Genomic DNA, 13,657 nt, shown 5'->3' on the forward strand with positions numbered 1-13,657 from the left:
AGTTGTGTCTGAGGCAGTGGACTGAAATCCACAAAAGCTCACTAAAATACATATTTTAGGGTTTTTTTAAGGCGCCACAACACTTTTGCTTTGACCTCTTGAAAAAAAGCTCATTCCAGTGATCATAAAACAAGGAGGTAAGCTCATTTTCAACAGCGGTTGTCCAAGCAAACTATTTACGCAGTGATTGTAGAAGCAAAACAAGGAGGTAGACGTTCTGGCTTTAGGGACTCATGAAAGATTTTTTAAAGTTGCTTCGCCAAAATGAAGACCACCATTGAGAAGAATCGTAGAAAGAAATAATCTGTACATTGAAAACAGGCAGGCAGACACGGAAGTCATGCTTAAGAAAGAGTGGATCTCTTAAATCAATGGGACAAGCAAGTCAGTCACAACCTACTTGACTGATTTCAAACTCCCACTCAAAGTAGAACTAAATCTAGATTTAACCCTCTGTGTAGTAATGCACTTGACACAAAAATTAACTTTTGCTTTCAAGTTTTTTAAAAGCAAAACATCCAGTGACTGGTAGAAGTTTTTCAGTGCCTTGGAAAACTTGGGGGAGAATTTTGCAGTCTTCAGCATTTCTGCATGTCAGAGAGCTTTTCTTGGCAGACGCTGTAAGTTACCTTGATGCAAAACTTGGATTTTGTTGTTTTAAATTCTCAAGGTTGTGTTTAACCCAAAGGGAACAGAATAATATCAGAGAACAAAACACATCATACGGAATATATACACACAGCCTGTGCTAAAAGAAGACTGGCAAAGGATCCTGCTTCATTATTTTTATTCCAATGTTAAAAACACACTTTTCTGCTAAAAAAAAAATTGATCCTGTTCTACCTTCAGAGATGAATCCAAGAATCACATGGCCATCTTTGAACCGATCATTAACCTGTTTATCCTATATGATAAAATTAAAATAGCACTTTATATCTAGAAATTGTGTATGGCATTAAATGTGTGAACATTTAGAGAATTATTTTTACTTACAAAGTTTGGTTATAGAACAGCTTTCAAAACTTTCACAGAGTTTCTTAACAAGTGAAGAAAAAAACTGAAAGGAAAGATTTTAAGTGAAGTGCATTCAAGTGGCAACTGCCAGCATTATTTGCAAAGGACCAATGATAATATGAAGAGCACTGACATATACAAAAACCCAATGTTATAAAGTATTTTAGGTTATCTATTTACAGGAAATTGCACAGTAACTTGAAATCATTAGTGTTGTCTATTATAAGATCAGCAATCCAGGAATTCTTGAATTTGTGTCTTACAAAATTCACCTGTACATGAGGAAGATGTTAGAAAAAAATTGAATACTGTGGAAAAAAATTTATTAGTCTTTACAAGCTCTCTGAAACAAGGAAGCCATTGGCTGTTTGTTTCAGCAAGCTCAAATAAAAATAGCACATTCTTTACACAGAAGTAGCCAGATGATGTTTTTAACATTTAAGCTTCAGAACCAATAGACACAAACAGAGCAATCATTCAGATTGAGCCTTTCAAAGGAGCAACAGCTCTCTGAGTAAACCGAACTCAAAGAAAATTACAATACTAATATTCCAAAGCATTCACCAAAACATGACAAAGTGATTCACAATGAGAGCTCCATTATGTTCCTAACCAAAAAGTATTCTCCTGCAGGTCCACCTCAATACGGTTCATCATAAAAGCCATGGCAACAGCCAGTCATCTGAAATCCTAGGGTTAAAATGCCATTTAAAGTCTGTCTATTCAATGTAGTGACAATTTTTTAAAAATCACCCCTCCTGATCCACACCAAGTCATTTTAGAAGCACCTCTTCAAAGAGGGCAGAACTGAAATGAGATGAGTTACAAGCTAGAAAAAAGGGGTTGTTCATAAGCTGAAAAAAGGGGTTGTATAATCATGCTATTAACCTGGGTAAGAAAAAGCATCTGCCCCTGAATTGTGCAAACTGTACGTGTATCTATGTGCATTCTTTGAAATTTCACATCTCAAATAGTGCTACAGAACTGAGTGAAAGACCACAGTCAGACAGAATGCAGCCAACACTTATTTGAAACCACTTCCTCAAAATTTTCATGATGAGATTATGCAATGTGAGTGCATTTGTTCCTGCAACATATTATCTTGCGCTACATGTAAAAAGATCTTGGAAATTGCAAATTAGGCATGCTTACCATAACACTTCTAAACTGGAAAAAGCTGCAGAGCACATTTTCCTAGAAAAATGTCCACTGCCATGATACACAAGTATGTGCAAACTGCAAGGTCCCTAAAATAGCAGATATGAGTTTGTGTACAGAGGACATCACTATTCATTTAAATACACAAAAGAACAAGTCTTTCGGAGTTTATAACACAGAACAGTAGCCGCCGCAGCCACTTCTGTAGCCCTCTTCCTCGTTTGACAACTTTACGCCTCTGTTTTGGCTCTCACTTTCCCACAGTCCAGGAGTCTGAATGATTTTCTCCACAAGTTCTTCAAAGGCACACTGTACACCATCACAGGTTTTTGCACTTGCCTCTGGCCAATGAGGGGGAGGGGTGGAGAGAAAAAAATTGAAATGTTAGACAAGTGTCATCAGGGTAGATTTCTCTTCCTTCCAAGCTCATTGGAAAGAAGGCATCCGTCGCTGTTTCAGTAATGTATACTGTACATGCTAAAAATTCCAGCTTGTTCTAGGACTACTCTTTTTGGAACTTTGTCCTGCCAGGTGATACCCAAAATGCATCGGAGACAACACATCTGGAACATGTTCACACATATGGAATGTGAACACAAACACGGTCTTTCTGTAAAGACAGGCAGAAAGCCCAACAGGAGACGTATCAGCCCCAGCATCTTCCCTGGGACGGGACCAGAGAAGAGAAACAAGGTTCCTTTTATCAGCACTTTGCACTAAATCAGAGAACCATGTAAAGACAACATGCAAACATACAAAAGCAACCTGATCTATGAATTACCTGAAAACAGTACAAAAAAAAATCTGAGTTTTCACTGAAGGAAGAGATCTCAGTAAAGTACAGCCCAGTGGATTCCATTCCTTGTATCTAAAGTGACACATGCAGGAAGGTTGCCATTTCTTCAAGGCCCACAAAGAACAAAGTGACATTTCAGTAACTGGACATGTCTTTGCTTATCTTCTGATTGAATGCATTTTACAAATTCAGCCTTAATTCTATTTAGTTTGTATTAATCGTGAGAGTCCCCTGGACTGCAAGGAGAACAAACCTATCAATTCTAAAGGAAATCAACCCTGAGTGCTCACTGGAAGGACAGATCCTGAAGCTGAGGCTCCAAGACTTTGGCCATCTCATGAGAAGAGAAGACTCCCTGGAAAAGACCCTGATGTTAGGAAAGTGTGAAGGCAAGAGGAGAAGGGGACGACAGAGGAGGAGATGGTTGGACAGTGTCATTGAAGCGACCGACGTGACTTTGACCCAACTCCGGGAGGCAGTGGAAGATAGGAGGGCCTGGCATGCTCTGGTCCATGGGGTCACGAAGAGTCGGACACGACTAAACGAACGAACGAACTAATCGTGATAATGAAAAGTTCTAACGTTCAACACCACTGTCTCAGCCATTAAATTTAAACTAGGTACCAAATAAGTGGAGCCGCACAATAGATCATTCCTCACAGGTATATATTTCTTTTTAAGAACTTACCTATGAACAACATGGAATGTTTCCGGGCAAACTTCAGACCCTCATTTCTATCAACTTCTCTGTTTTCCTATAACAAGCAGCAGACTTGTTAGTAACACAGAACCACCACCTACAAGCCCCAGAAAATCTGTAATTGTGAAATACTACATACCTTATCAATTTTGTTTCCAACTAGCATCTTAACTATATCATTTCTTGTGCAGTATGTTTCCAATTCAGTTAGCCAGTTGTCAAGTTTAGCAAAAGTATCTCTTCTTGTGACATCGTAAACTAAAAAAAAAAGATTTTAAATGGTCAGAGATGCATGAGCTTCTAAGCTGCAAAAACACCTCCAGATTCCTACCATGATGAACCTACCTTGACCTTTTCTTCCATAGAAGACTTTACTTACAGAAATACAGCTCTACGTATAAGTAGACAGCTTTCACCCAAATAATAAATTTATCACATTGCATTTGTTTTTCTTTTATTTAATGCTAACACACCAAACATTCTTCTGCAGAAAATGACAGCAGAGCCAAAAAAAACTCAATTGGCAAACATGACACTCTTCTGAAATTACTAGGTGCTCACTGATCAAAGCTATATAAGACGTCTGCATAATCTTACATTATTGAGCCACGCCCAGCTATTGTTGTTAGACAGGTAAATTTTGCAAGCTGGTCTAGGTCCAGAAACAGACTGTTTCTCCTTACTGAGATTCCAGCTGAGCGGCACTGCTAGGTTTACAAAGGATTCACTATCTAAGTTTACACTTCCTGAAGTTTAGAAAGCCAGGCAGATAACTGAAGCAAGGGAGGGACCTGTGAAAATGTCTTCTCATGTCAGGTGGGATTTAATTTTTGATTTTCTAGCAAGCATATCTAAAGGAATGTTCCGCTACAACCCACAACTTTGGGTAAAACCACAAGGGACTCCCCTCTCCTGCACCTTTTCTTAGATAAGGCACCCACCTGCAGCTTAACTTTAAGGAGATAACCACCAGGCAGGTACAGTTTAACTCTTCCCTTTCCAACAGTCTGCCTGCTCTCAGTACTTCCTCCTCGCCCGATTTTCTCAAAGGAGGCAGAAGAATCTACATATTTCATCTCTTTAGGTTAGAAGAACAAACAGCAGATGAGGGAGGAATTCTGAGCAAGAAAGCAGCCAGACTTTAGCGCCACCCTGCCTCCCAACCAAAACTAACTGGAGCAGCCTTACCTGGAGTGGAAAAATGATAAAAATCATGAGCTAGACATGATCTTTAGCTCCATCTCCAGAAAATTCCTATGATGTTGGTGTCTAGCCACTTATACCCTGATCTATCCAAGTCTTTCATAATCTAGAGTAATTGCCAAAGGCCTAGTGACAGATACCAAGAGTTTCGCTAGAAGCCAAGTAAGGTGAAGACTTAATTTTTGCACAAATCAAAACATTTTCAGATAAGCAGTAACCAGCTCCAGGCTTACCTAAGATAACACCCTGCGCTCCTCTGTAATAGCTGGGAGTTAGTGTTCTGAACCGTTCCTGACCTGCAGTGTCCTAAAAAAATTCAGAAAAGTGTTAACGTATACGCATTTGACACTGTTAAAATTTTTCCTTGTTCCTTCCTTCACAGAATCACATCACATCTCAAATACATGTGGTCTGTATTCTACGAGCAGGCATTTGCTGAATTGAAAGTTTCCTGATCTGTATTTTAAAACAAACTGATTCAGACCAAATCTAAATAGGACAATGTTCCCAGATTTTATTCTCTAGAGTTCTATAATCCTTTCGCACAATAGGGAGAATGGGTTGGCAAGACACAGAGGTATCTGCCCATTTCAACCCAATCGGAAGGAGGGTGTCTTTTCTTTATCTAGGATGAGCTCTGAACACTTCCTCCTCTTTGGTCCCATGCTGAAACGGCAGACAATTATATCTTTGTACTAAAGGGAGAACTCTGAACTAACTAAATTAAGACAGAAATTCACCACAGTAATGCCTGTATTCCGGTGTTTTACTTTATATTCCCCTCTTTCACTTTGTACCATAAAATCACAAGTTATCAATTTTCCATTCTTCTTTTCCTTCCAGTTGGCTTTAAGATCCAAGCTGAAGAACTGTGTCTAACATACTGTACTGCGCTGATATTTATTTACACATTCTTTATTATAATATGTTCACAGTCCTAGATAGGGCTCTCAGTCCTGAAGAAAAGCAGCAACTCCAAGCCAAATAAATGGATATCCTTTGGATGAAAAACACAAATCTAAAATGTATTGAATACATTTCAGTTAACTCATGTTCATATAGTAAGAAATCTGAAAGAAGGTTATTACTACAGACTTAAAAATAAGTATCACCATTCACCTTTACTATCTTTTCTTTATATGGCTATTTTTTCTTCCTTTCTCTCAGTGTTTTTATAATGTCTTTCAGGGAGTGGAGAGAAAATCAACAAAGGACCAAAAGGTATAGTATTCTGAATAATTCCCATCACTTACTACAGTCATATTTAAGTTCTTGGTTAATAAGACCAGGGGAATGCAAAAATGTATAACACTGGGATGTTCTGATTAGCTTCAACAGGAGCAAGAGGAATCCCACCCATGTTCACTCATCTAGAGCCCACTGCAATTTTACTTAGCTGACAGAAAACACACTGCCATTTACTAGCACTCTCTTTTACCACTGTTGAAAAAGCCTTCAAATAAACTTAAATCTGGACAGGATCCAACAATAATGAAAGCAACCATGTGTTTTGTTATTCCAACTTACCCAAATGGCTAACTTAGCCTTATTTCCATCCACTGAGATGGTTTTCACTTTGAAGTCAACACCTAAGAGATAAGAATATTTAGTGAAATTCCAAATGTAAGGCATTGAATTGAGAGAAAGAGGACCCAACACAGCCCAACTACAACAAAAGGACTCTGAAGTATACTACAGTGGACCCTTGACTTACAGACGGCTTGACTTACAGACTTTTTGAGTTACAGACTTCTCTGGCCGCAAAATTTAGGTTTGACTTGCAGACTGAGATTTGACTTACAGACCAGAAAAAAAACAAAATGGAACAAAAACGGCCTGTTACCGGATTAATCGGTTTTCAATGCACTGTAGGTCAATGGAGACTTGACTTACAGACTTTTTGACTTGAGAACCGCCTTCCAATACGGATTAAGTTCTCAAGTCAAGACCCCACTGTAATTCTGAAAGCACTCTTTCTCTAAACATTTTTATTCTTCCGGCTTCCTTGTACTGCTTTTAATAAGGATTCGTGAAGTGTACACCACCACCTGTGATTTTTTTTTATAAATAACCTTAATATGGAGAAAACTGTTTGAAATAGAAACGAAACCTCTCTATGAGGATGCCAGAAAACATTCACATACATATTGGCAGAAAATCTAATGAATGGAATCTAACCCATTCCACTATCTTGCAAATGAGCAGTCAGAGAAGGGGGCTAACGAGAAATGCACTGAAAGCAAGCTGTGTCTGCTGTGGGGGTGGCCAATGTCATCTAGTTTCTCAGCTAAGGGGAACAGGTGGGTAATTAGCTTCATATAGCAGCTGTTCCTGCAAACAAATGAAGAAACACATGGGTGATAAGGAAAATATGGCACAGGCCCTAGCAACTGTATGCACCTATTTATGAAAGCCTTCTTCATCCAGAGAATTACTTATTTAGATCAGGAATAGTCTCTACATAGAATATAAATATTTTTATACAGCATGGTAGGAAATTCTTTCAGACAGAGAGCTGAATTCAGTATCAGAGAAGTTCCTGGGCCTCAAGAAGCAGGCCAGTCCAAAGGCAGAAAGGATGGGAAGTAAAAATGCCAGAAGAGTGTAGCTTAAATCTTGTTGGAAGAGAGGCAATCTTTTGGAATAGGAAGAAACCCATCCATCTAAAAGCCAGGAAACTACCACATGATGGTTTCAAGGGGAATCATAGACTCTTAGAATAAATGAGTTGGAAGGGGCCTCTTAAGGCCATCACATCCTGCTCAATGACAGAATCCAAATCACAGCAGATCTGACAGACGGTTGCCCAATTTTCTCTTGAATGCCTCCAGCGTTGGGGTGCTCACCACTCCTGAGGTCACTGGTTCCATTGTTGGACTGCTCTAACAGTTAAGATGTTTTTTCCTGATATTCAGCCTACATCTGGCTGTTTTCAAGGCTAAACATGCCCAGTTCTTTCAGTCTTTCTTCCTAGGGCTTAGAAGAAATCCCAGTTGCCCTCCTCTGAACTTGCTCCAGTTTGTCAGCATCCTTCTTAAATTGCACTGTCCAGAAGGGGGTCTGGTCCATTGGGGGAACCCAGTGGGCCACACTGGGACTGCAGGAGTGCCTAAGTATCCTCACTCTTGCTCCAACTCATCTTACTATGCATGTGATTTGATGGATCCATGGATCCACTATTTCTTCTTCTCAAAAACTGTTACATGGCAGTCATCAACTTGGCCTGTGTGGCTTATCTTTTCATCCCAATGAGGTTTTCCCCTCTTCCTCCTGTGAATTTTAAATACCCTGGATCCACAAAGCTCTGCTTCTGCCTTTATTAGCCCTCATAACAGCTGCACTAAACGAGCCCCACCATTCAAAGGTATTAACACTACCTTCTAAAGAACCAAAGAGCTAAATATAGTCACTATCTTTATACTTCTTCAGGGAAAGGAAACACCAGAACAGAAACAGCTATATTGTTTCTAAACAAATGCCCCCTTTGGAAAATGCTAAAAATTTACAAGATAGAACAGATTTAGACAAAGAACCTTGCATTCCACTTCTCCAGATCAACAACTTTTAAAGCCCGTCAGATTACAATACTGTACCTATCAATTAAGTAACAAAAAAAAGGCCTGTCATATTTTAATTGCTATAAAACAACTTACATATAAACTTCCTATTTAAAATAATAGCACTTAATATATCAAATTAATCTCACTATAGTTGGAAATGCAGCACACTATAAAAAAAGCTCCATTCTGGTTAAGAACCTTTATAATTGCTCCATATCTCAGTGATTTAGACATCAGGCTGCAGAATCAGAGGCTGGGCCTCCTTGACAGGAGCTGGACTCAATGACCCCTAGGGTCCCAACTCTGCAGTTCTAAGATTATTATTATTTTAAAGCAACTTAATGTGCTACTTTTATAAATCATCTTTACTACAGTTACCTTGTATTAGAACAACTGGCAATGTTGCTTATAAGTAGCACACAATACTTTAGGGGTACTTTGCGTTAAAAGAATACCTTAAAAAAATAAGGAAATGGCCAAAATTATGTTCTGTGACACAAAAGTAAATGTTCTAGAAGGAACAAGCACAATTCAAATGCTTGACCAACTTTTGATCAACTTTTGGAGTTACCTCTGAAAAGCAAAACTGTTCGCAAAATGATTATCCCAAGAGTCACATATCAGGCAACATCATTACTTGTACCGTGCTACTGCCAAATCTGCTTTGGCTGGGGATGATGGGAGCTAGAGCTGAACACCTCTGAAGAACACCAAAGCAGATGCAGAAAATTCAGTTTGACTCAATGAATTAGTTAACCTGAATGTATAAGAACGTTTTTTCAACACATGTAACTAAAATACTGACCAAAACTACATCCACCTTCCTTATGTCTCCTGTAACAGCACTTGGATTCTAAACTTTCCTTTTTAAACATATAAAGGTAAAGTTTCCCCTTGACATTTAGTCCATTTGTGTCCAACTCTAGGGGGTGGTGCTCATCCCTGTTTCCAAGTCATAGAGCCAGCATTTGTCCGTAGACAGTTTCCGTGGTCACGTGGCCAGCATGAGACACGGAACACCGTGACCTTCCCATCGTGGTGGTACCCATTTATCTACTCGCATTTGTAAAATGTGCTTTCAAACAGCTAGGTTGGCAGGAGGTGGGACAAGGGAGCTCCCTCCGTCGCGTGGGTTCGATCTTACGGCGGCTGGTCTTTTGACCTTGCAGCACAGAGGCTTCTGTGGTTTAACCCGCAGCGCCACCACGTCCCTATTTTAAACATATATCTTGCCTTAAATCTCAATGGATTGTGCCAGTGCTACACCTTTGCTTGTATCAGAATAAATGTTTTCCACTGTAATAATCTCATTTTTATTGACCAACAGGATGAAGGATCAGCAGATATTCTATATCCAATCAAAGCAATACAAGTAACACAAACTTACCAATTGTTGCTGCGAGCTCTGGGTCAAATGTGTCATCTGTAAAGCGTAACAGAAGGCTGCAAAGAGAGAAGGAAACAGGACAAAAATTAGAATATTTTAACCTGTCTTTCTCCTTGAAAAAGACCCAAGGTGCTTATAGCATTGGAAGACAACATTCAGAGTTTAGAACAATTATACAATGGTAGATAGCATCATTAAAGGACATTATTTAAAGCTAAAGGCAATGAGTAGAAAGAGGCATCTTCCATCATTAAAAGGCACTATTAAAGCTAGGAACTATGTATACAAATATTAAAAGAGGGGAAAAAAGTCACTCTGAGAAATGGGAAAACCCGAAAATAGAAAACACAGTAACTATACATCTAAAAATCAACATCTCTTTCAGATTGCTAAAGTGTGTGGTCATAGGGAGGAGACTAGTTTCTCTGCTACCAAACATTATTTATGGTAATCCAAACCTCTTCTAGTACAGGAGGCAGTAACCCTCTTGCAATACCAGTAAGGCACTTGTGGACTAGTGCTTGCTATTTAGTAAGAGACAGAGAGCAACCAGTATCACAGAATTCAACTCAGGATTCTTAGAACCTGTACACAGGGCACTTTAGACACAACATAAACTTGAGGTATTGCTGTATGTTACATTTTTTGCAAGAGCTATATAAGGAATTTAGAAGTGTTTTGTGGGCTTCAGAATTAGTCAGACTTTCCATCTCAAAGGTTTAAAGAAAAACAAAACAAGCAGAGTGAACGACGAGTAAAACACAGACCACGAATAACCAAAGGATGTAAAATGCAAAATAAGTTCACATACATGGACTAGAAAGAGACCAAATACTCAAAATTCAGATAGTGTGTTCAAGTCAATTGCTACCTAAATGTAGATTATAATTCCATAGTGGGGCAGTTGTTTCAGTTGCTGCAACAAAAATGACAATGAGTCTTGTGATACCTGAAAGACTAACAAATCTAACAAGACTAACAATGGACACAATTGATGAAGCCGAGCTGCACTTCTGAAAGCTCATGCAGAGCAAAACACGTTAATCTTTAAGATGTCACAAGACCTTGGTTTAGAATGTAAGGCAAAAGCAATTCGTTTTTAGCAGTGTTAGTTTGCTTTTTCTTTCACAAAATGTAAAGTTGCTTACAAACATCTAGACTAGTTCAGTTTAATTCATTGTTATACTGTAACCTCCAACTTCGTTTTATTAATGGATGTGTAACAGGTGCAAAGAAACAGAAAGTTGCAACACCCAGACAGAGGTCATGTTTCCAAGAGCGGTTTATTTTATCAATATGTTATTGGACCTCCATTTTGCGGATCAGAGTCTGATTTGCCTCTCCAGCAAACAATCAAGGGCCAAACAGTCATTTCCTGGATGGGCTCCCTAATGATATGGAAACAACCATTCCCTGTCCAGGAATCCCAGTTTTCTGCAAATCTCCGTTGTCAACAGCCATAAGTAATCAAGTTGACATGTAAATGAGTGATTGACCTCAATAATGGGATCTTGGTGCACACATTCTATATTTTAAGGCTCAAACTGTCCTCTTTGGCTCTGGTACACTGAATATATTTACTAACTCGGTAGCAACTATTCTACAAATATAACAGAAATAGAAAAAAATGTTCATGCTTAATGCCTCCATGGGAAATCAACTGTACAATGCAGTAAATAAGAATGAACAGGAAAAATCATTAGATGGGCTTGACCAAACCATTGTTCCCTCAGTTTCCTCATATTCTACCTACACAGCTAATACTGACCAAAGTTAAAGGAATGCTAGAGGGTTTTCTAAAGAAGGTACCCAATGAATTTGTGTGTAAGAAATTATTGATAAGAAAAACTAAGTGAAGCACTTTGAACACATGCAAAATGCTTTACCTATGAGACAGGAAGAGCGTGGTCCTCCAGATGTTATTGGCCTGCAATTCACAGAATCTCACCACACTGGCTAGGCTTACAAAGGCTGTTTAAGTCCAGCAATATCTGGAAGGCTCCATTTTGGCTACCCAGCAGAGCTGGAAGGGACCCTATGGATCATCAAGGAGGCCCAGTGAAGAATCGAACTCCCAACCTCTGGCTCCACAGCCAGATGCCTAAACCCCTGAGCTATCTAGCAGACTTAAATCATACTGTTTAATTTGCTCAGGTTCTCTCACCAAGAATTACCCCAGAGTCTGTGAGAACGGACACACCCCTGTGACCAGCCTGCCTGTGTTAAGACACATCACTCTGACCCTCAAACCCTGATCCCTTCCAGAAGCCAGCCGTTTGAGAAAGTTGTCTTCACTGCACTGCTAACTCAGCTTTAACCTGATTTCCAACCAATCATTATGTTACAGTTTGTTACTTTGGAGCCCAAGAACAAATACGTAGACAGTTCTCTCCACTGGAGGATTATAGGTAAACAGCCAGCTGCAGACGTATAGTTTTCTGAGGTCACATCCTTGGAGATGACCTAATCCAAAAGAAATGCTCAAGTCATGCCTGCCAACACCGAGTGCTTTCAACATCTTACTGCAAGACTGAGAAACTTTTGACCTGCCAGATATTTTGAAAGTTAAGTATTTTTTGTAAGCACATCGGTTATTTTGAGTATGCAATGGTAAGAAAGCCAATTTGGTATAATGATAGAGGCTTGTTGTGGCAGGACATGAGAAATTCACATTCTTTCTGAGTGACTTTGAGCCAATCGCTTCTTCTCACCCTCACCTTAAAGGAACAAACAAACAAACATTACCATGATATAAATAAGACAGAAAAATGCCTTGACTACTTGTGTCCCAAATTTAACTAGATATTCAAGTGACTTGGGTTGACTTGACTACAGAATTGGGAGTTGAGGTTTTATTCCCCACTGTCTCTCCTTGGACAAGAGCCAGCCTGTGTGGGCCCAAAAGAAAGAGACTGTAAACACATTCTGAGAACTACACCTAGGAAACCCTAGAATTTCGTTGTATGGGTATACTGTGTATATACTTACAATGACAATAAATTATTATTATTTTTTTAAAAAGCTGACGTAAGTTGGAATGGACTTGGTAACATGTTACTATGATTAGAATAGTAAACTACCCAGTCCTTAAATGTTACAAAAACAAAATTAAAGGAAAGAACAAAGACTTGTGCCCGTTTGCCTAAGTTCAGAATTAAAGGCTGTTAATTCAAAGTAAAACTCAGATCTTAGTACATGTTTTCCCAATCTCCTAGCCCACACGGCCTCCACGTCCAATAATCCTCTGTTGATTAACCCTGTCAGTGTCCGAAACGAAAGCATGCATTTTCAGATAGAGAGAAGTAAGGGCTTAATTTGGTCTATATCAAGTTGCAGTGCGGAAACGGCTAGGATTGCCACTCCATAGGAACCAGCACGAAACTGTGGCAAGCCATCGTAGAGATTTTAATAAGACTTCTAAGAATTTCCAATATTATATCTTGCAGAAAAAGAAAACATTCCAGGAATAACCTCAATACGAGTTGGAAAACAGGGTTGACAAGCCTGTAATTCCTCATCTTCATTTATTGCTAACAAATATATCTCTCTGGAGACACAAACCCAGTCTGGCCCACTGTAAAATCTTCTGATGAAACCGAGACTGAACACTAAAGTACTGAGAAAAATGAAAGATTAAGTAAATGATCTATATAGAAGACAAATAAAATTGAGGTCCAATCAAAGAACCAGTAAAGCTTACGGTATTTACAAAATTTAAAAAACAATCTATTCTATATAACATAGAATGAAGATTCATTATTAATTAACCCTATTTCATAAGCGCTGAAAATTTAAGCCTTTGTCCTAAGAAGATCCCTAACACGCCATATACAGTTCTT

General features: G+C 39.0%; 1 protein-coding gene across 1 annotated transcript in view; it reads right to left on the bottom strand.

Moving 5' to 3' along the window:
- Nucleotides 1-770: 770 nt before the first annotated feature.
- Nucleotides 771-13,657, bottom strand: part of RAB18 (RAB18, member RAS oncogene family) — a 14,437-nt gene continuing 1,550 nt past the window's right edge. Inside the window, exons 2-7 of the mRNA XM_073002500.2 lie at nt 9,819-9,874; nt 6,399-6,460; nt 5,105-5,177; nt 3,808-3,926; nt 3,657-3,723; nt 771-2,513 (exon numbers count right to left, since the gene is read on the bottom strand). Coding sequence (XP_072858601.1) covers nt 2,341-2,513; nt 3,657-3,723; nt 3,808-3,926; nt 5,105-5,177; nt 6,399-6,460; nt 9,819-9,874 — 550 coding nt within the window. The 3' untranslated portion in view covers nt 771-2,340. The remainder of the gene's footprint in view (nt 2,514-3,656; nt 3,724-3,807; nt 3,927-5,104; nt 5,178-6,398; nt 6,461-9,818; nt 9,875-13,657) is intronic.

This window comes from Pogona vitticeps, chromosome 5, assembly GCF_051106095.1.
Source record: "Pogona vitticeps strain Pit_001003342236 chromosome 5, PviZW2.1, whole genome shotgun sequence".
NCBI lineage: Eukaryota > Metazoa > Chordata > Lepidosauria > Squamata > Agamidae > Pogona > Pogona vitticeps.